We start from the raw sequence: 23,037 nt of genomic DNA, 5'->3' as shown, positions 1-23,037 counted from the left end.
GCATGCATGCCCTACTCTCTAAAGCAGGGGGGCCCAAACTTTGCCCAACCAAAGATTATCATCTGTCTGGAGGGCTGTTCCTGTCTCATAGAAAATGGAACAGATTGCAGCTACTGGCTTCCTCAGTACTGAGAAGGAGCCAAAAGACTACAGGTCCCAGCATGCAATACTCCATTTTGGTCCATTCTAGTCTGTAGACCACAATTTTAGAATTGTGTGTCATGTTTGTGCCAGACTTTGAGCATCCCTGTTACAGGCTGACCTAAAGGACTTCCATCAGTATGATGGAGTGACTCTATTTCCATCACATGCCGCAGATATTGGGTTGGAAAGGAACTGTGTATAGTGTCTGGGAGAAGCCAGCCCCTCCCCGGTTTTCTCGCTGTGTAGCAGATACAGGTAGACTCTTCAAATAGCAGATGATTTAAGAGTTCCTGGCTGTCCTGTGTGCACATCCAGCCCCATGTGGCAAATCTCATGCATAACCGTTCTGACATTCCAGGAGCATAGGATTTAAATGTCCTCCTGCACTCTAGTACTGAGCTGCTCTCCGTGGGGAGCAGATGTCTTCCAGGGAAGCGTTGCACTCCTAGAAATGCCGATTCACAATGGCAGTAGTTCATCAGCGTGAGGGGTGGAAACCATTTAGACTCACTAAAAATAAAACCCCAGAAAAGGTGTTGAATAATTCACTGCAGTCCTCTCATCCCTTCCCAGTTTTAGAACAGCTTGTTCCTACCCCTAATAAATGTAGTCACAACCCTGCAGTCCTGGTAGCAAACATCTCCAATACAAGCTTTGTTGTGATGCTGGAGAGAGCAAATGGCACCCCTGCGTCCCTGTTTCCATAGCTTGAAACCTCCATGTGCACTCATTACTGGGTGTGTGCAACTTTCAGGAGCAAATCTTATGGGGCAGGATCTGTGGCACAGTCTTGGGATTTGTGCTCAGACTGGTCACATCTGCACATGACTTTAAAGTTAAATATCTGAACTGTCTGCTCCAGAGGAAACCCAGAGAGCTGTATGTAAACCAGGGTCTTGGAATGAGAAATGTCATTGGTGGGGTCAATGCGACCCTGGAGGGATCAGTACGGGCCTGGCTCTCATAAATTTGTGCTGTTCCCACAGGGAGGGATGACATGTTGGACATCGAGATTGATGCGTACATTCACTGTGTTAGCGCCTTTGTGAAACTGGCCCAGAGCGAGTACCAGCTCCTGACAGAAATCATCCCAGAGCACCACCAGAAGAAGACCTTTGACTCCCTCATTCAGGTCCCTTAAGCTCATCATCTTGGTTTGATTTGTATTGTTTGGTTTGCAGAACCATTCCCTGCCTACTTCCCTCTGTTCACCTGGTGCTTCCTGAGTGGAAGACACATCCCTCTGTTTCTGGTGGTTGTCTTATAGGAGTCTCTGGATAACCTGATGATAGAGGGGGATAACATTGTCTCGGCAGCCCGGAAGGCCATCATTCGGCATGACTATTCAGCTGTGCTCACCATCTTCCCCATCCTCAGACACCTGAAGCAGACGAAGCCAGAGTTTGATCAAGTCTTACAGGTAGGTGGTGACTGGAGAAAGTCCTGCAGCTTTGTCTGTAGTGCTTCTTAAGTGACTTTTACAATAGCCAAAAATATTAAAAACCTTAGAACAGAACCCAACCAGCAATATGGTTGTGCCACTCACTAACATGCAGTAGACCCAGCTTGGAGTCCCAGTTTCTCGTTCCCTGAGCCATCAAGGACTGGGAATGATGCAGAGGCAGTTTGCTCTATCCCTGGAGAAAGGAGAATCGTGCATCAGTTAGTAACAGTTCTCTCCAGTTAAAGTAGTAATTTGGAGCTCAGATACCAGGTGACGGGCTATGTCTAGGTTCTTGTACCACACCTCCGACCACGCCTGCGGTCATTAATCTTCAATACCATTGAATCTAGTTAAGAATGTGCTCTTAAGGAAGTCTTCTCATGTCATCTGAAAGGCTAGTTGTTCTGAGGAGGGGCCTAGCAGATGATGGTGTTAAATAGAGGTTCTTTTAGGTCAGAGATTGGTGGATTAAGCTCATTTGTAACTGCTGTAAATGGGTTTAAAAACTACAATGTGCCACTCGGCTGCAAAAAGAGTCTCCAGGGGCCAGGTACTATGTCCATCTTTGGTGAGGCTCCTTATCATTGCATTGGGTTCAGCTGTTAAATTGCCTCCTCCCCCCCCCCCACTGGTCAGTTTGAGTAAAGAGTCACTCTTTTTTCCAAAGGACACACCCTTCCCCCCTCCCCCTGTTCCTACATGGTTGGAGATTGGTGGCCACAATGTGCAGCCTCGTGGCTGCAAGTGTTTTAAGAGGGGAAATCAATAAATTATAAAATGGGTATTCAGCTCTAGGCTCATTTGGGACTTCCCCTCTGCTGCCAGCTGAACCAATCAGTGGCATTTCTGATGAGAATCTATGGTTTACTAGACTGTAAATATTCTTCCAGCGAAGTCCTACCACTAAGGGAATTGAGACTGAGAGATGCCCTGAGGGATGATGGGAAGGTCGGATGGTGGGTGAAAGGGGAGGTAGTGACAGCCATCTTCACTGAGACATCTTATGCCATGCACTGGGCCATTCCAGGGCACTGCAGCCAGCACAAAGAACAAGCTTCCAGGGCTGATCACCTCCATGGAAACCACAGGTGCAAAAGCACTGGAGGACTTTGCAGACAACATTAAGGTAACTTCCGCTCCACTGGTCTCTTCTTCAGTAACCTAAGAGAATTACAGGCTGAACTGTGGTGATATTATGTTAATGAACAATGACCTGAGTTCAGCTTCCTGTTTCTTCTGCGAGATGGCAACCTTACCAACAACTTAAGTAATTCAAGAGCTGCATTCCCTTCATTGCCTTAGGTATCAGTTGCAAAAGAAATGCAGAGTGCTGACTTGTTAGGGTAAGGAGGAATAGGCTTTGCTAACCCTTGTTTTAAAATGTATTTATAATTAAGGCTGCATGTAATGCAGTTCTCTGTTTAATGTCCCTAATGTACAGTACTGCAAATCATTTCACAGGGAAAGCGAAGACTGCACATATGTTTTGAAAATGACCTGAGATCTTTTTTTTTTTAAATAAGAAAATATTTGAGTTAAATTTACCTGCCCCAAATTTTGAAACAGTCTCCAGCTAAAGGGAGAGTTCTCGCTAAATCAATCCATTAATATTAGTGAACCGAACTTATGATGACCATAAGATAGTCTTTAATGAATCCATAAGTTTTGGAGCAAGCAGGTTGTGCCTTTAGCTGTCTTTTTCCGCCTTTGCTATGGACTGCTTTGAAGTTGTAGACTCTGGTCACCAGTAGATGGGGTTGTGAGCATTAGGGTGAGGACAGTATTGAGGAAGCTTGGAAAAACAACCTTGTCAATAAACTTGCCTGAAAAGCAGTGTTTGATTTTTTTTTTTTTTTTTACTTTCATTAACCATTTTATCTGTATCTTTCTCTCCTCCCTTGTAAGAATGATCCAGACAAGGAGTATAACATGCCGAAAGATGGGACAGTTCATGAACTCACCAGCAATGTATGTGGCAATGATCTGAAACATCCCTTTGTAAAATCCACTCCTCTCTTCCTGCTTGCATCAGTCCCCCAGAGACCAGTATCTCTGTTTCAACAGGAGCAACAGGGGAATTGCATGTGTTTAAATTAGGCTGTCTTTGATATCAGTAGAGGAATTATTTGGCTTCCATTAAGAGATTAGGTTTCATGGTTTCTAGATTCCTGCACTGGTTTCTTCCCCAAGGCATTAGGGTAGTATGTGGGATGCAGGAGGCTGGGGCTGCAATTAAAGGTTTCTATGTGTCCCACCAAACCTGGGAGATCTGAAGATAAGATGCAGTGCTTGGCCACTGCACAGATATAACATATACTTAGCCAACAGCCTGGAAAATGCCTGTTTTTATTGCTAAGCAGGATGGTAACTGTCAGTATGTGGATGGGAGACTTCCAGGAAAAACAGAACTGCAGGATATAGTGTTGGTGATTCAGTACATAGCGCTCTTCCCTGGCGGTCTTTACAGAACCAGTGTCCCAGCGTGGTGTTAGAGGGCTCTGTGCTGCTGCTGGAGATGCTGTGAAACCAATTCCCTGACCTCTTTTACATGTTAATTATCAAATGGTAATTCTTGGAAAGGGAGGCCAACTTCAGTGGCTTGGCCAAACTCCAAACTACATCCTTCTGCCAAAATTCCCCCTTTACTTACTATTAAACACGTTCTTCCTCTTCACTTCTAGTCCTAAACTGTAGTGTACAGTTAAAGAGGTGCTGTCTTCCACCCTGGAGATGACTGCATTTCAGGTGACCTTTGTACAGTTGGTACCTGTGTAGGTTTATAAAGTTTGCTTTGAGAGCCGACAAGATATTATTAAATGCCTCTTTAAATGAGTGTACTGTTGTTTCTTGCAGGTTTGTGGCTGACTTTGTGGGTGAGGGCATCTTTGTTGTGTTTAATAAGGGAAGATAAGAAACCCAATGTGAATTCTGTTTGAATTTTCCTCTCTATTCCCCCCTCTCTTGAAGGCCATTCTCTTCCTGCAGCAGTTGTTGGATTTCCAGGAGACAGCAGGTGCCATGCTGGCATCCCAAGGTACATGCATGGGACTCCCTGGCTGCAGGGGTGACTTTCCCACAATGTTTGAGCCATTTTCCTGAAGGTTAAACCTCCTTAACAAGAACTCTAATTAGCATGCCAGCTTCTCCTCTGCCAGTAGATTGTCTTATCGGTTGATCTGCCATGACCTGATTCCTGGAGAGCTCAAGCGGATCTGCAGTTGGTTCCCTTTTCGCCTTCTAGATGTGCTGCTGTCATGCACAGCTGGGTAACTTTTACTCTCTAGCTATGAAGTGAGGTAGAGTAAGATGGCTAACAAATGGCTTGTCCTATAAAGAATAGGCAAGGCAGATCAGTGCAGATCTAATCTCTAGAGTGAATTATAGAATAATAATTGTTCCAACTGAGTTCCTGGTAATGAGGTTTGACTAATGAGGAATTGCATTTTACCTGTCATGTTCACACTATGCCCCCTCATGCAGTCATCATTAACAGCAGTCAGAATATTCATATCAGTGGCTAACCCATCTCAGCGACTATCTCAGCGACTATCTCCTCAGCATACCATAATTTCCTCCTCCACTCTAACGCCTTTCTCTTTCCCTGATAAACTATGTTCATGGCGAAAGACATCTGTGGAGTTAACTCTTTCATTGACCAAACAGATGGTGCAAATTCAATTTTCTTGTTTCCTGAAAGGTGAGGCTCACGTTATTTACTAAAGGGAGGGAAAGTGCAGCTGTGTCACAGGGAAGACAATTGTCGTAGGAGACCATACAGAAAGCTTACAATGGCCTTTAGTGTGGTTCATATCCTGAAATGCCTGGGAAACCATCAGACTGAAGCTCATTCAATTTTTAAATATAACATATTGTCCCATCAGGTGTAGAAAGATGGTGGTGGAAGTCAGCAGGAGAAAACGCTGCTTCAGTGAGTTTACTCAGTAAAATGATAGGTCAGAATAATTACAGACCTTTGCAGGCTTCCAGAGCTGATAACTCAGCTTGGCATCTGGTGCCTCAGAACTGGCAGTGAGCTGAATCGTGACCAAAGTAGTATAGCCTGTCCTCTCTCCTCCAGGATCCCCAGTGTCAGAAGAACTCGTCTCCCTTTGCCGATAGTGTTCTCATGCAGCACCAACAACACGAGGGAATTCTATCATTGAATCAAAGAAATTAGCCCCGCTGCCATTGGTAGCCTAGCCCAGCACAGGGTACCTAACCCTGCCGGTGCAGAGTTGTTCATCTCAGTAGAGTTTTCTATTGCTGTGGCCACTCTCTTAATTCTGTCTGAAGTGATTGGCTGGTGTTTTACTCTGGTGAAACATTTCACTCAAACATGAGTTTTCACCTGAGGACAAATAAGTGTGGTGAACACCAACACCAGCTGTCTGCCTGCATTGAACAATACCCAGGCAGACTCTGTCTCATCCAGACGTACCACTTATATCCTAGAAAGGGTATGTAGCTCGCACTAAGGGAGGGGGCCAGAGCCACTCAGTTCTATTCAGCAATACCCAGTTTGCTTGGGGGACCAATCCCACTGAAATAATTGACTTTAACAGGAGTTTGGTCAGGCCCTTGGTGATACTTTTTATCCTCTGAGTGATGACAGTGTTACATTACATCCTGCCTTGCGCTAGTACAAAATATACATTTCCTCCTTAATCTCCAGCACCATTTCTGTTGTCTTGAAGGAGCGAATCCTGCCTGCTCTGCTGTCAGCTCCGTGGCTGCTCTGTGTTAATATCTGCTTTGTTCTTCTTGAAGGGATGGTGGTCTCTAACCTGTCTTTTTGCACTTTGCATTTCTTTCTCTCTCCTCCCTCCCCTTTTCTCTCTGCTCTGCCTTAAACTTTGTAGTTCTTGGGGACACATACAATATTCCTTTAGATCCCAGAGGTAAGCAGAGTGTGTGCGTTACCCACTCGACCTGTTATATCGCCTTTGACTATAGTTGCATATTTCTGTTGATTCTTAAACCAATATCTAATGATTAAAAAGCAGTTGTCTTTTTAAAAAAATGAATAACCCAGAAGCTCCCTGACTCAGTGGGAGAGGGGAGTCAGTGTTGTATTACAGTGAACATGTGGATGTAGCTGCTAATTTGTAGGGAGGATGTTAGTTAAAATGGGATAAAGTCTGTATCGTTGCACTGAATGCTCTCTGTTATGCTGATGGGGACAGGCTTTTCCAGAGGGAGTTGGCCCAATTGTTCTGTCATACTGTCCTTTGCAGACCCAGCTCTTTTTTTGACAGCTGTCCAGACTTCTTACAGCAGGAAAGACCCTCTTCGCTTCATTGGTGGTGCCACCAGACCCAGCTCCAAAAGGAGTTTGGGATTTTGTTACAAACTCAAAAGGCTCCCAATCCTTCAAGCAAACTTGGTCTGGCTTACAGCCATGCGGAATTCTATGGGCCAAGTTTTCCGACAGTGGCCTCTGTTGGACTCTGCTCCCACACTGTTTCCTGACCGTGTGGCCTGCAGAAAAATATTTGTGTGTGCACTTTTAAAACATTTGCACCTGCAGGCAATAGAATTTACACAAGCCAAGCCCATCACCTGTGTGGATGGGGTATGGTACTTGAACAGTGCTTGTGCAGAGCCCGGGGAGGCTGCTATCAGCAAGGGTGGTGTTAGCTGAAACTTTCCAGAGTGGTGCTGCTTGTTTGGATTAATGTTGCAGGTACGGCACAATAAGTGCTTGCTATTAACAAAAATAACTTCTCTGTTCCTTGGTTGAGAACATCTAGTGCTAAAAAAAGACCTTTTATTACATTCAATTGCTTGATTTCTGATTAATAGGGTGTCTTCTATATCTCAGTTCCTATTCTCTTAATCTTAAAACGATAGTAAAGAAGGAATAGGTCTGTCCCGTAGCATGGCTTTCTAGCAGTTGGTGCAAATACTGGGGTCAAACTGAGTGCAGTCTGTCCTTTCTTGTTCTAAATAATCTGATGCGTATCTGGGGTGAGGAGGGAGAGTAATTTTCATTGACAACTTGAGTCTGGCATTATAATTCCATAGCAACAATAAAATGACATGTTTGAGTAGAGGCAGACTAACCAAACCAGGCCCCGTGGGTGGCATGTTAACTGGTTTAAGGTTCTTTTCCTTACAGAGACCAGCTCTTCAGCTAGCAGCTACAGTTCTGAATTTAGCAGACGTCTGCTCAGCACCTACATCTGTGAGTACCATGCACAGCTCTCCCTCAATTGCTTTCTCCACACCTCTGCTTGTGCCCCTCGAGGCATGTTCTCTGGTGCAGTGTTTGGACTGTTCAGATGGGTGGCACAGCTAAGGCTGTTGTAGTTGCCGTTAAAGTTATTTGATTGGTAATTCTGGCCTGGCACCAAAGTGCCAGACTATTACTGAATTCAGCATGCAGCAGCCACTTAGATGGGGCATGTCAGCATTAAACTTGGTTGATGTCAGAAGAGCGGTCCGGGGCCAAATTTAGCCCTGGCACGAGCAGATGGAATACTCATTGATTTCAATGGGAGCAGTGGCTGCTGATGTGAGGGCCAAATTTGGTCCTCTGCTGCTAATGGAATCCATGATGGCATGCAATACATGGAGATGCCACTGTAGAAAATGGTGCAGCAGGGGTACGAGCTCTGTGGAGCTCTCAGCTGCTCCTTGAAGGAAATGGTTGCATGAGTACTAGGAATTGTGTGCGGGAACTTCAGACAAGGTAGATGTAATTGTGTGCATTTTGCACGCCTAATTCATGTCCACGGTTATGATTATGTGTACAAATTATTAAGCAGATTTGCACGCAGTAGATGTATGCTCAGTTGTGCACCTAAAGATTTTGAAGATTGAGCCCTGTATGTTATCTTCTGTAATAATAAGGCATTGTGGGCCATCATCTTCCGCAGTCTTGATTAAAAATCCTTTGTCCTCTATTAATGTGTTTTTTCTCATTAAGGCAAAGTATTGGGCAACTTGCAACTAAACCTTCTCAGTAAATCCAAGGTTTATGAGGACCCAGCTTTGAGTGCCATCTTCCTGCACAACAACTACAATTACATCCTTAAATCCCTTGAAAAGTAAGTGCATCTCTCGACAAATCCCCGTGCATTCCAAACAGACTGAATTTCACTGCTGTAGGGGCTTTAGGTTGAGTGTTGTGGGGTTTTTTTTGTCCCCCCCCCTTTTTTTTTTTTAACTCCAATATGTTGAATGCATTTCCTCACTGGTTTATCTTCTCTGGTATTTTTCCCCCTTTGAAACTGCCCTTTGAAGTCTTTCTTATATTGCACAAGAGGGAAGAAAAGACAGGCCTCTTAGTGCATCAGATTCTTTCATCTTCTCAGCAGTAAGAATCCAGCACTGGAAAGCATCCAGCTTGGAGCAATTTCTGTGTCCTGGCTTGTACGTTCTGAATGTTGTCACTCCAAAATGGGGGATTGTTAATTTAAAAAGGGCCAAGGGGCCTTGCTAATGAAGGTTTGAAACCCCACCACCCAATTAGCAACAGTGGGTTGGCAGGAGATGAGCTGGTTTGTGGGTGTTCAATAAGCTCTTCTCTCCTTCTACCAGGTCTGAGCTAATCCAGTTGGTGGCAGTGACTCAGAAAACAGCAGAGAGGTCTTACAGGGAGCACATTGAGCAGCAGATCCAAACCTACCAGCGCAGGTCAGGAGGGATTGTCTTTTCTCTTTCCTTAGCCCTCATTATGGCTTGAGAGACCGTCAACTCTCTGCATAGACCTTAATGTCCAGTCCTAACTGAGTGGTGGGAGAGAACAGTATAAAAGGGAACCACAAACAATATGATTTGAAAGAGTTTAACATAGTATGGGAAGTGTTCATCATGGAAAGACATTTGGACATGTGATGTGGAAACTGCCCAATTTCTAGCCCTAAGGAGAGTATGTACTAGCTTCCTGTGAGATTCCTTGCTGGATAACTCACTGTCTATAGATAATAAGGGATAGCTAATAAGACAGAAAATATCATCATGCCTCTATATAAATCCATGGTATGCTCACATTTTGAATACTGCATGCAGATCTGATCACCTCATCTCAAAAAAGATATCTTAGAATTGGAAAAGTACAGAGACGGGCAACAAAATTATTAGGGGTGTGGAACAGCTTCCACGTGAGGAGAGATTAAAAAGACTGGGACTTTGCAGCTTGGAAAAGAGAGAACTAAGATGGAATATGATACAGGTCTATAAAATCTTAATGATGTGGAGGAAGTGAATAAGGAAGTGTTATTTACTCGTTCTCATAACACAAGAACCAGGGGTCGCCCAAAGAAATGAATCGGCAGAAAGTTTAAAACAAACAAAAGGAAGTACTTCTTCACATGATGCACAGTCAACCTGTGGAACTCATTGCTAGGAGATGTTATGAAGGCCAAAACTATAACAGGGCTCAAAAAAGAACTAGATAAATTCATGGAGGATAGATCCGTCAATGGCTATTAGCCAGCATAGTCAGGGTTGCAACCCCATGCTCTGGGTGTCCCTAGCCTCTGTTTACCAGCAGCTGGGAGTGGACGACAGGATAGATCACTCAGTGATTGCCTGCTCATTCCCTCTGAGGCACCTGGCATTGGCCACTGTTGGAACACAGGATAGTGGGTTAGATGGACCATTGGTTTGACCCAGAGTGTCTGTTCTTATGTCTGTAATGCATCCCCTCTCGTGTCAATTGCAGCTGGTTAAAAGTAACAGAATACATCTCGGAGAGAAACTTGCCTGTCTTTCAATCAGGAGTCAAGGTGAGGTGATAGATAAGGATGAATTTCAGACAATGGAAATCGGCCAAAGCATTTTCTCTGCTATATATAGATATATATTTTTAAAATCCAGGGCGAATGTCTCTGGAAAGCAGTAATACTACCGGAAGGCAGAGTTACATTGTGGAGAGTGCATTGGGAATCAGGCTTGGGGTCTGTTTTCTCCTGTCACAGATTTACTGTGTGACCGTGGTCAAATCCCTTCACCACTCGGTGCCTCTCTCTGAAACTGGGGCAGATGATGCTACTTGTAAAACTCCTGAGAGCCTAGCACAACTGCTCTACATGCACAGTAATACCTGTCCTGGCCCCAAATTTCCCTATTTAAATAATCTTTAGATGAGTGACATTCGTTGAAAGTGGGATTCTCTCCTCCCCAACATGTTCCCATTCCTGAGTCCTAGCTAAAGCATGTAAGACAAACTTCCAGGAGAGAGTTGGTGTGGGGAGTGGGAGCCAGTGAATGATAATAAAGATGGCACCATGTGGGTGGTGGGATTCTAAAAGCCTTTTGGAGGCTCTTGAGGAATAAAGCCTTTGGCTTTTTCTCCTGAAGGCTGGTGAGTCCAGGTGGAGATAAACATGAATTCAGAGAGTGAGCAGCAGTGAGGACATTTATACTGGGAGGGGGAAATAACGTCTCTTCTTCTCTCCTCACAGCTCAAGGATAAGGAGAGGCAGATGATAAAGGAGCGTTTTAAGGTAAGAAGCCTTTGTGGGGCCAGAGAGCTTTCCCTGGATCAATGCTAACCCTGACCTGTGCTTGCCTGGCACAGTGCGCCATATGAAACTTAGACACATCTGTGTCCAACCGTTTTCTCCTGTTTTAATGGCAAGGGTTTCAATGACGGCCTGGAGGAGTTGTGTAAAATCCAGAAGGCCTGGGCCATCCCTGACATGGAGCAGAGGGACAAAATCCGCAAGGCCCAGAAAACCATTGTGAAAGAGACCTACAGTGCCTTTTTACACAGGTGACCACTCTTCTCCAGGAGCAGTGTCCTTTGTCCTGGTGGTTCTGGGGATATGCTGAGTTCTCCTGGGCCCAGAGCAGACCAAAAGTGAGGCAGTTTGCTGCACTCTGGCTTTCCAAAGCTATCCTCAGCTCTGTATAATATGCCCTTGAGATTCTGCAAGCTGAGGTTGGCTGATATGATTGTTCTCAGTTAGATCGTGGCATTCGTGAATGGCTTCTAATTGCAAGACAACTGATGGCCATGTTCTAGCTAGTGGAAAGCTGGGCTCCATTGAGAAATCTCTTGATATTAATGGAAACCCAGGAATACCCATTTGAACCAACCCTGCTAGAAGGTATTCTTGCTGTGAAGAGCTCTACCCAAGTGTCTGTCACCCTCTCAAACAGAAGATGTGGGAGCTGGAATATTGTTTCTCTGGGAGGGGGGCAGAAGCAGAGCAGCACTGGATGGTAGTGAAAAGGGAAGTCCCAGGTGCTGTGGCTTTGTGCAGTGTCCGCTGTGTGTCACACTGGGGTTGTTTTGCTTGCCCTCGGCAGGTATGGCAATGTGTCCTTCACCAAGAACCTTGAGAAGTACATCAAGTATAGAGTTGACCAGGTGGGCGAGATGATTGAGAAGCTGTTTGACACATCAGCATGAACCACTGACTTATCTGGTATGCTCCCATCTACAAGTCAGTGTTTTCCCGGTCACCTCTGGGCCTCCTTCCCTGCCCCATTCTGGTGGGTTGGTGTTATACTTGTATTTATTGGATTTATAAACATGTGAAAACACTCCATCCTGTCTGCCTTTGCCTTTTTAAAGTGGATCACGGAGAAAGCTTTTAGATGACAGATGAAATACTCCAGAGTGGTTTCTGTTATGTTCATGTGTCTCCAGATGGAGAGGTTCTTAGTGGAGAGGCAAGATGTGTGAGCTCTGTAAATACTTATCTCCTCAGGGTGAAATCCTTGGTCCTGGTGGAGAATATATGGGTTTCTTTGCAACTTTGATGTGCTAAGAGAAGTGTTCTGGTATCTCAGTTCCCACTGAGGGATTCTGTTAGATCTCTAAGGATTTTCACATCACTGCACTAAAGTCCATAAGTTGCAAACATATATTAGTCACTGACGATTGTAGAATATTCTTTTTAGAGCCCAGCAGTGTTTCTCTTTCATTGGTAAGCCAGTCCCTGCTAAGTGAGTGGAGAGTCTTGTGCTATAGGATAAGGATTATAGGGCGTTTGGATATTATAATGGCGTTTGTTCTATAGTGGAAAATATTGCAAACTTCTGCTGTATATTTTGAGTCTCTTTCTAGAAGTCTGTGACATAGCTATTTGAAATGGAAAGATTCAGATCAGGGTGAAAAAGGCTTAGTGGGCTTTAATCTGCATGTGTAAATTAATTTACAGTGGTATTGCCAAAAGATACTGGATTGAAATCCTCCGTTTACCGAACGGTTACAGTAGGGACTGAGCTGATTCCCCACAAACCCACTCCTCAGCCCACCTGGACCTGGAGTATTTTTCCTACTAGGAAGTCTCTCGGCCCGTTTTGTCCTTGTTCCTGCCGAGATTGTCAGCTTTGTTAGTAGTCTGATTTAAAGATCAGGCAACTGGACAGTGACAGCAACCAGACTCTCCTTTCATAGGTCACCCAATAGCCATCAGCTTGCAACAAATTTCAGTTTTGGCTGACCAGGGCTAGATTTGAATTGGGCCACCCAGGTTCTGAGCCATCCAACCCTTATTTATTTTCGTTACTCCAATAAACGGGATTGCCTGTGTCATGTTTGGTTGTTCTTTGACAAGATTAACACAACTCCCACTTCAGGCCCTCCCTTTAGAAAGGCCAGTTGTACAAACAGGAGGCTGTGCAGAAAGCTACAGTGCCCTGTTCATCCTCTGTAACCGGAGAGTTCCTGGCTTAGCTCATTTCCTTGTGGTTTCATGTATTGTGGAGAGCTAGGTCTTTACTGAATAAGTCATGGTGAGTGGGCTGGGGATGAACCAGCCCAATTTACTGTGCAGTGGTTGAGCTTCTGAGGCCTCTGACTTCTGGACTTGCAGCCCTAAGCCCCCGGTCCAGTGGAACCAGCACCGGCATTGTTTTAAGAAATGTCTGATTGCATCTGATGTGAAAGGAGTGCATGGGGGGCTGTTAGAGATGGTCCCTGCCTTGTATTGTTTGTGGTGTGCTGGTGTGAGATTGCACTCCTGCTGTGTCCGCATGGCAATAAGTAGTATAGCCCTGGAGCCTATTCCACAGAATCAGAGCGAAATAGAAATAAACCCTGGGCCTTCCCATTGTGTAAGAGCTTTGCAGTGAGCTACGGTGTGTGTGTCAACCTCTGAGAACTTTAGGCTGGGCTTTTCAAAGGGGCCTAAGAAAACCAGGCCCCCAATTATATATGATAAACCTTATAGACTCTCTCTTATCCAGCTTCATATATACCTACAAGACAGAAGATCTTCCCCGTGCTCTCACGACAGCTGGAATGTAACTCAAGTGCCGGGGCTATGCATCTGCTAATATGGCAGGTTCTGGAACTGACCCATTTGGGCTCAATACAAGTACCCAGAAGCCATTATTGTCTTGGCAGTTTTTTGGCGCCTTCTGTGAAATGAGTTGGTGATTTTAAGCAGCCACATCTTAGTCGCCCCCTCAGCCACCCTCCTTTTTGGCAATCTTTGCAGAGAGCCCAAGGCCTTTTCTAGGCCCTGTAGACAGAACAATTTTCTCCAGTCTGAGTGGTTCCTGCCCGTCCTAGTTGCAACACATGTGGCCGTGAACGCTGCCATGTCCCATGCATAATGAAGTCAGTCTTCAATCCAGCACCCTTCACTTGCACTTTCATGTCTTTTTTTTTTTTTTTAATTAAAATGTCATTTGCCGAGACCCCTTGGCTCTGCCTTTTGTAGAGGTGAATGCAAAGCTGCCTCATGTGAGATTAGTGAGTCTGAGCCTTGACTTCCAGGAGACTAGAGGAGATTCTCGGTGGCTTGACTCTAGAGGGTATTGTCTATGCAGGAGCTGGGCTCGGCAGCTCACACTCACCCACCTGTGTTGCTCGTAGAGATGAAGCTCAGATGACAGCTGGTGACATCGCAAGGTTAGTAAAAGAGATTGTAGTTTCAGTTACTGTCAGTGCACAGAGGGACATAAAAATGCACTTCCCCATTGCTTTGGAGTGTCACATGGGGGGATTTAATTTTCCACGCCATATCTAATCTTCAGCAGAGGGACAACGACCTGGAGTCTCACTTCTGCTTCATGGCTACGTGACTGCATCCCGTGAAAGAGGGAGTGTGGCTGGAAGGCTTTGGAAAGATGAAAGGGGAACAAGTGTTTTTCATCCCCAGCTCGCCTGATGGCCAGTCCAGATCTTCTGGTCCTGCAGCATGTTGGCTGCAAGCAGCTGATGGGGAGACAGGGCAGGGACCACAGGCTGTGTGGTGTTATGCAGATCACTGCACGTGCTCCCTGCTGCGTCTGCTTTTATTCTTCCAGGTTCTGCAACGACTGTGTGGTGAGTGAGTGGGGGAGGAGAGGGGATGGGATGGGAGGTTCTTCTAAGCACCCGCTAGTGAAATTGTTCTTGTCCCATGACAGCTGATGGTCATACCACGACTGAGGAATTCAGAGGAATCCACATCAGTTTGTAAGTGGCAAGGGCCAAGAGGCTGCTGGATGAGGCTTCTATGATTTTCTTGGGTGCCCTGGCTCCCAGAGTCCATTCCACCAGTGGGCATTAGTCAAGCCTTCCTGACCCTGTAGCTGGCCAAGATCAAGGGAAGCCATCTAGGCATTCTGCACTATGGTGTGGGACACAAGGTCTCTTACAACCACCGTGTAACCTCTGCTTGTGTCCTCTTCTCCACTCCTGTGACGCTAAGCACCCCTGTATTCACACCCTACATGCTTTTGGAATAATCTTGGTACAAAATATGCCTTGTGAAGTATCATTTGAAAACAAATAACTCGCTGATTGTTAATATTCTTGTGTGATGGAAGTACACGACGTGCATTGTTATGAATACAGTCTGCAGTTATGATTAAAGTGTGTTTAAACCAGGCATGCCATAGGGAGTTGGAAAACAGGTCTGCCCAGGTCTTGAATACAAATGACACAGGGTTGAGTAGATACAATGGGCTTGCAATTTACATGTGCAGTAAACAGAATTATTAAGCTCCAAGATGGTTGGGGGTCAGCATGTCTAGACCAGGCACGTTGGCATGGCAGATAAAGCTAACAAGTGGGGGAAGAGACAGCATGGCTGTACCCAGCAGGAGAGAGAGGCTTGGTCTGGGTTTCACTTTCAGAAGAATCTAGTTCAAAGGTTTACTGGGCTATAAAGACAAGGAGGCTAAGCCTCAAATAATAAGCAATTGAATCAATCAATTGAATGCAATATTTGTGCACCATGTGAGGTCTTTTATGAATGCCTGTAATACACTGGTGGGTGATACTGTAAAATGCCTGTATGAATGCTATAGGAGGAATTATGAATACTCATTTATAGTGTTTTAAAGAGTGTGGCTGAACAAAATAAGGAATAGTTCCCGCCCAGATGAGGGGAGGGGTAGCTATTTACCTGGTTCCTGTGTAAATTAAGCATGATAGAATCAAAACAATGGAAGCCCCATTTACGTACAGGGGATGGGAAGGCCACAGGAAGGGAAGAAGAGCATGAAATCCCCTTGTCTCTTGAAACAAGGTCATTGAACTTAGAAAGCTATAAGCAAGCCAGAAGCCATCTTTGGCATCACCGCTAGACAGACACGAGGCCAGAACTGGGGCAAGCTGAGAAAGATGGGTCCTTCAACCTCAGGGAGGGGGGGCTTGAAGTCTCTGGAAGTGAAGATAGGTGAGAAACCTGCTTAGGCAAAGATCGTTCACCTAAGAAGACAAGGGGAGCCAGCACCCTGGACTTTGGTGGAAGGTCTTGACTGAGGGAAAGTCAGCCATGGCTGGGAAGAAAAATGACTGGTGAGAGAAACCATCTGGAACAAAGGCTGTATCTTGCTAAATTAAGCTTTAGACCTTTAGAAGCATGTTTTGTTTTGGTGTAACTGTCTTCATTCCTTATTCTTGAACTCACTTAATCCTATGTATATTTTGTTAATACATTTATTTCATTTTTACCGTAAACCAACTCAGTGCGGTGTTTAAAGGGAAGGGCGTATTGACCCCCAGTTTAGTTCATAAGCTGGCATGTGTTTTTGTGTCTTTAGAGGAAAAAATTAACCATATTATTTCACTGACCTGGCTAGGAGAGGGCTGGACATTACAGAGTACACGGGTGTTGGGAAAATTCGGGTCTGGGAGTGCGTTGGGGTCACCTGCAAGTTGTAGACCAGGCTGGTGGGAGCGGTAGACAGGCAGCTGGGGTCAGAGATGCTGAACCCAGGCAGTCTCAGGGTGTGACCTACATGCTGGTAGGCTGGTTATGAGTAGCCCAGTTTGGGAGCTACAACAGTAAAGCATTGTGAGGCACCCAAGGTTACAGGGCAGGTAGTGACACAACCCCTCACTGGCCTGGTTTGCACCTTGAATGGACCATAACAACTCCTCCTTGGGTAGGCATATCTGAGCCTATCACTTATAATCACTTAAACTCTATCTTTGTAGTTAATAAATTTGTTTGTTTATTCTACCTGAAGCAGTGCATTTGATTTGAAGCATGTCAGAGACTCCCCTTGGGATAACAAGCCTGGTGCATATCAATTTCTTTGTTAAATTGACAAACTCATATAAGCTTGCAGCGTCCAGCGGGCATAACTGGACACTGCAAGATGGAGGTTCCTAGGGTTGTGTCTGGGACCGGAGATATTGGCTAATGTCATTTGGTTGCACAATCCAAGGAGCAGCTTACATGCCAGAGGCTGTCAGCCCAGGAATGGGGGCTGAGCGGGGTAAGGCTGGCTCCCAGAGTCAAGGATTGGAGTGACCTAGCAGATCACCGGTCTGCATACACACTGCTTCAGGTAGAATAAACAAACGGATTTTTTAACTACAAAGATAGATTTTAAGTGATAGGCAAAAAGTCAGAGTGGTTACCAAAAGAAAAGAAAATATAAGCATGCAGTCTAAACTCTCAACCCTATTAGACTGGGCAACATCTAGATGAAGCAGTTTTTCTCACCCCACTGGATAGTGCAGTCCTTAATATACAGGTTTGTTCCTTAAACCTGGGCCAATCTCCTCTGTTGGAGTCTTGTCTTCTCAGTGTCTTAGTTGCTTACAGTGAAGGTGAGGGCAGGAGAAGGGCCCAGTATGTGTCCACTGTGTCTGTTTTATACCCTCAGTCCATGTGCTTGGGGAGCACAAGTCCAGGCATGTCTGGGGGCATTGCTGAGTCTCTCCACGCAAGGTCGAGCAATTCCCCTGGTGTGGCCTCATGCAGGAGAGTCATTGCATTGTAGCTCCCTTGCTGGACAATGACTGTTGGTGGGTTGTTTGACACCCCACCCAGGCGTTGTTACTTTCTTTGCTGTTGCCCCTGGGTAGCTAATATCTGGCTGATTCCCAACTTACAGCATGTTTTAGTGACCACCATACAACACAACTCTCATAACTTCATATGCATTAAGGATACACACACACGGATAGAGAAATGACTTTCAGCAGATCATAACCTGTCCCCTGCTACCTTATAAGGCGTGCTTGTAGTGGATGTAGTGGCCTAACGTAAGAGACCCCACGTTGAAAATGCTGGTGTTGGGGCCTGATTTTCAGAGGTTCTGAAGGCAGTGGGAGTTGGGGTGCTCAACATCAGCGCGTAGGTATTGAAGGTAGGATAACCAAAGGACCCAGAATTAGAAGCCACTTTTGAAAATTTGTCTCTGAATGACTTGCCTAAGGTCCTCCAGTGAGTCAGCGGCAGAGCAGGGCCCAGAACCCTGGCCCCCGTGTCTGTGCTCCCACCAGCTGCACCACACTGTTCCCTGGCGTCAGCTTAAACAGGAAATCCCAGCTACAGCCCCAGCCACTATTGCCTGCAATCGGTGAGCTGTAAGCGAAGAGCCAGTCTTACCTGGGTAAGGTGCCCTTTTGCATCAGTGCAGGCTGCGGGATTCCACCAGGTGATCCAGACATGAAGTGGTGTGAGGAATGCTCAGGTCTGCATTCTTATAGGACCCCCATCATCGGGGTATCTGCTTGGCCTTGGTTATGGTGCCAGAGCCCTTCTCCCCATTTTCGTCCTCTCCATTTGACAATACAGAGCTGTCTTTCTCGGTGGACCATCTGCCTTTTCCTTTGTCTGACAGCTGTTCCTGAGTGAGTACTTTCCTGGACTTTCATGTACCTGGGCTTTCATGTACCTTTCAATGATCACTCACAAAGGGTAACCAACACCCACTGTGAGTGTGGCATGGGGGACCAGTTGTTTCCCTTTGCAGTACAGTGCAGTGATCTCCATTCCTCTGTGTCTCATGTTTATGATCAGACCCATGCCTAGACTCTTGTTTGTTTAGATGCTGCTTTCTCCCTCTGGTTTTTGTTTTTTGGTCTTTTTATTCACTCTCTGAAAGTATCATTAACCCCTCAGTGGACACAAAAAGAAGAGTTAAATATTGACTGACTGGGATACAAATATCCTCTTCAACTCTTGCTAACTTTAAAGTACTTGTTTATTTAGGCCAATTCCAACTGGTGGGCCAGGTCTGCGCAATTAGACCTTGAAAACATTTAAACACTGCGGCTATTTTAAATGGCTCGAGGTGATGGTGATAATCCATGTCGTTAAAGCAGCAAAGGATTCCAAAGCACTTTGCAAAGGTGCCCCCTTGCACATGCAAGCCACTCTCTGACTTCAGTGAATGTCTGCATCTGCAAGGAATGCAAGATGAGAACCTATGCACAGAGAGCACGGCTGAAATGCAGCCATCTCTAGTGTGGCCAGCAAGCACACAGCCGTGCGGGGAGGGAAAGCTGGGGAGAGAATTTCAGGACACTCCCCTTATGAAATGTACCATGGGATCTTTTTTGTCTCACCAGACCTGTACCCAGTACATCACACACAAGTCTGTCTGTGAAGCTATACATTAAGGCTGAGATTTCAAAATGTTAATTTAATTTTAGCTCAATCTTTAGCTGGTTGAGTTGTAGCCTAGATTTGTACCCTGCATCCATGCTAGGGAAAAGGTCAAGTTTAGGTCAGGCTTAGCTAGCACATGTTAAGCTAAACTTAACCTAGACTTGACCACTTTTCCTAGTCATGACAAACCAGAGCAGCCCCAGACAAAAGGAGCATGGAGACATTTCGACCCTTTGGACCTTCCAGAGGAAGGTGGAAGCCCATCGGCAGGAGATTTGCCCTGCTACTCCCCATGCTGTGCCTATCCTGGAGCTGAGTATGAGACTCAGGTACTAGCTTGAAAAGCCTTGAGACTATTCATAAATGCACAATTCACACTGTTAAAATAATAAACTAGCTAGAGGTTCCTGGAGGGGCGGGGGTGTTACTGACCTGATCGTGTCTTTAAGCAGGCAGACCCTTCGCAGCATGTTGTATCAGGATTTATAGCCCCATGTCCTTGGAGCTGTGGTGAAGCTTGCTTTGCCCTCATGCTGCAGGACGAGCTGTTAAGCACTGTGCCTACAGCTACTAGTTCCTAATTGTTCATAGTGTTTGTATATGGAACCTTTGTGCGCTATTGATGTGAGCGTGTTGTTCGATGACACCCGCTGTGCGCTAGGGGGAGATGCTCGGGGGTCCTCTCTGGGCAGAGCACCCACATGAGAGAGAAGCCCCTTTGCTTTGTTGGATCTGGTACCCAACCCCTGCTCTGCCTGCCTATGGGGTTGCCACTGTCAGCAGCTCCCGGGGAGTGGAACTTGAAGAGATGAGGCCTGACACAGCTGTGTGAGGCCAAGGAAAAGGTACTGGAGGGGTATTAACTTAGGAACCCTTCTGCTGGAGATGTGCCAACACAAAGTGGGGTGGGTGTTACCTGGGGGGCTAGCTAGTCCCCCAAGCTGACAAGCTCTCAAGCGGTAGGTTCCAATCTTGTTGTTTCACAGGGGGGTGGAGGGTCTGGGGGTGGAGGTTTGGGGGTGCGGCTGTCCCTGCACTCTCTGCCTACTCTCTCCTAGTGAACCCAGGCTGCCGAGGGCAGGGTTTCACCCACCGTGTCAAACCCATCTGGCCCCTGCACCACTGAGAATCCCTGGCTAGGCGCCATACTCATGCCATGACTTTGCGATGCCAATGGACTTACTGAAACCGAGCTGTCATTTTGTCCCCACTTAAGAGGGAGTGGGGTTCCTGTCCAGGGAAAGGGCAGAACCCTGCTTTGTGAAGGACTCTCGAAGGGGGCAGGGGTTGAGCCAAAAGAATTTCTGGCCCCTGTAGTGCCCCACAGGGAGATCTTTCCCTTAAGAAATCTGCTGCCTTCTCGGTGTCTTACTCCCTCATGCTTCTGGGGTGTTCCAGAGCTGGGGAAATGCCACCCCGTGCAGTCTGACGATCGCTGAACGAACAGGAGGTGGGTGAAGCCGTCAGGTAAAGCAAGTGAGGTCTTTGGGGATTTGCAGAAAACTCTGTTTATTGGACCCCTTGGAGCCACATTTGTCAAGAGGCTGCTGTGTTTTTAATTCCTGGCAGTGTTCCCAGACATCTGCCACTGCCCAGCAGAGGTCACATGTGGACTTCAGTCTCAGGGGAGTCTCAGCATTTCCAAATGTTGAGGAATTGGGGCTCCACCATGGAGAGGGGCTCAGCAGAGGCTGGTAAGGTGCCAGTTCGTGTCTGGCTGGAGGATCTGCACTGGGGGGGGTTAATGGGCCATCCTTGGATGGTTCGACACTTGGACTGGGGTTACCCAAGGATGTTTTCTACCCAAGCTCCCTCTCTGCCCCCCCAGTCATTGTGTCTCGGATCTGCCTCTTGATGGTTGTGTTTCTCAGTGGACTTTGTGATCGATAGGGATAGGATTATTACACCTTTGCTATCAGAAGGGCCGTTCAACACGCCAGGAGGCAATGGAGGTGTTAGCTGTAGAACATAGCAGAGAGAAGATGAGTGTTTTATCCCAGCCTGACTGGCAGGGACAGGCCGGGATCTTACACCATGGACAGGGCCTGCATGTCAAGCCTGGGACACTCTGACCTTCTCTTATTAGGGAGATTAGAGTTCAGAATATTCTGTGCCATTTGCAGGCAGGCAGGAACATCCAGGGCAAAAACCGCACTATTAATCAGGCCTGAGTGCAGCTAGCTAGCTCACAGGAACCCGAATGGCTTTTTGCTAGCTGTGGACCATGCAGAAACAGTGGCTAAATCAGTGACTCTCAAATGAGTTCCTGTCTCATCTGAGCTAGACCCAAGTCAGGAGCAGCACTCAGGGCACTGGCTCCCAAACTTAATTGGCTTCAGTGGCGGGGCAAGAGGGACCATGAGAGCAGCCCAGGAAGGTGAAGTCTGTGGACGTGGCTCGGGATTCAACTGCTCCTGCGCTTATATGTACAAGATCTCCTCCCCTGGCCTGCTGGCTCCCCGCTGCCCCGTACTTGTTCTTGAGGTACGATTTGTTTTCTGTTGCTCAGAGCCTGATAATGTTCGATTCAAGAGGAACTTGCTTCAATTTTCTCTCCTATCCCCTATTAGGGAAACAGCAGAGCTGTTATGCCAATTATTGTACACCAGCCCTCCCACTTGGGCTGCTGCTGCTTTCATTTGTTCAGTGCTTCTCTTTTTTGTTTTGCAAGGCATGGTGCTTGTGGCTAATGTATTGTTCTCAGAGGTTCTATTGTATGCAGTGGCTCTGTACAAAGTGCCTTGTTGATGCCTGGGTTGGGTGGCTGCTGTTTGCCTTGAGTGGCTGCAAATAAACAATGCTGTGCCCCTTTGGTGCTCTTTCCCTAGAGACTAATGATGTGCAGTTCCAGGTAGAGAAATCAATTTTCCAGGACTCCAGACAGTGGCCAAGGCTTTGCTAAAGGCCAGAACCAAAGGTGCTGTGTAAATTGCCCCAATATGTGCTGAGCGCAAAGGAGTCAGCTGGTGTAACTGACACACTAAGCAGCTAGAAGAAAGTGCAAGTTACTGTAAGTAGGGTGCGTGTGCTGCTTTAACAGGTACCTTGTTAGCTGCTTTTCTGCCTTCACTTCTCTCCCCGCTCCCTCGGCATGCATGATACACCAGCTCAGACCCCCGTAGACTGGATGGGCCAGATTCTAAGATGGTGTGTCATCGATGGGGCATGTTCCATGTGGCTACATGTTAGCAAGCCTGTTGGGGTCACATCTAAGTTGCATAAGGTTAGGTGCCCTTGGCCTCCCTTCTGAAGTTAGTTTGCATGGCCCAATCCTGCTCCTATTCACTACTGTGAAGATGAAGGCATTCAGCACACTGCAGGCTTCGTTCTTGCATTCGCCCCTGCCTGCCATGGCAAGACCAAAATGTGTTGACATAGTGAACTTCTGTGTCTTTCTCTCCTTTACACAAATGGGCAGCAAAGGTCATCTTCATTGGCCAATGTTAACTAACCCTGAGGGTCTGATGGACAGGCAGAGAGCTTCGAAGTCAGGGGGCGTGAGCTGGACTCTCCTCTGGGGTGAGAAGATATTGTCTCTTCGACACAGCTTTCCTGGAGTTCCCCCATCAGCCACATGGGTAAACTCTAACTGTATATCTTTAAAACAACTCAGCAATCAGGGTTTTTGGAGGGGGCCTTGGAGGTTTGCTTCCTCTGACAACGCCAGAGTGGAAAGGAGTCTCTGAAGGTTGCCGGCAGAGT

At 46.4% G+C, this 23,037-nt stretch overlaps 1 protein-coding gene across 10 annotated transcripts in view; it reads left to right on the top strand.

Moving 5' to 3' along the window:
- The window catches only part of EXOC7 (exocyst complex component 7), a 32,029-nt gene extending 19,995 nt beyond the window's left edge, over nucleotides 1-12,034 (top strand). The window contains exons 9-21 of one of the 10 annotated variants that reach the window (XM_074972017.1): nucleotides 1,131-1,276; nucleotides 1,412-1,564; nucleotides 2,616-2,714; nucleotides 3,494-3,556; nucleotides 4,556-4,622; nucleotides 6,448-6,486; nucleotides 7,707-7,772; nucleotides 8,517-8,637; nucleotides 9,131-9,226; nucleotides 10,257-10,320; nucleotides 10,999-11,040; nucleotides 11,176-11,309; nucleotides 11,849-12,034. In XM_074972017.1, the coding sequence (XP_074828118.1) occupies nucleotides 1,131-1,276; nucleotides 1,412-1,564; nucleotides 2,616-2,714; nucleotides 3,494-3,556; nucleotides 4,556-4,622; nucleotides 6,448-6,486; nucleotides 7,707-7,772; nucleotides 8,517-8,637; nucleotides 9,131-9,226; nucleotides 10,257-10,320; nucleotides 10,999-11,040; nucleotides 11,176-11,309; nucleotides 11,849-11,951 (1,193 nt within the window). In that variant the 3' untranslated portion in view covers nucleotides 11,952-12,034. The remainder of the gene's footprint in view (nucleotides 1-1,130; nucleotides 1,277-1,411; nucleotides 1,565-2,615; nucleotides 2,715-3,493; nucleotides 3,557-4,555; nucleotides 4,623-6,447; nucleotides 6,487-7,706; nucleotides 7,773-8,516; nucleotides 8,638-9,130; nucleotides 9,227-10,256; nucleotides 10,321-10,998; nucleotides 11,041-11,175; nucleotides 11,310-11,848) is intronic. The other 9 variants (XM_074972009.1, XM_074972013.1, XM_074972016.1 and 6 more) reach the window with 9 other exon arrangements.
- Nucleotides 12,035-23,037: the final 11,003 nt, after the last annotated feature.

The sequence above is a fragment of the Natator depressus genome, chromosome 14 (genome assembly GCF_965152275.1).
Source record: "Natator depressus isolate rNatDep1 chromosome 14, rNatDep2.hap1, whole genome shotgun sequence".
Classification (NCBI taxonomy): Eukaryota; Metazoa; Chordata; order Testudines; family Cheloniidae; genus Natator; species Natator depressus.
This window is presented reverse-complemented; position numbering and strand designations above follow the sequence as displayed.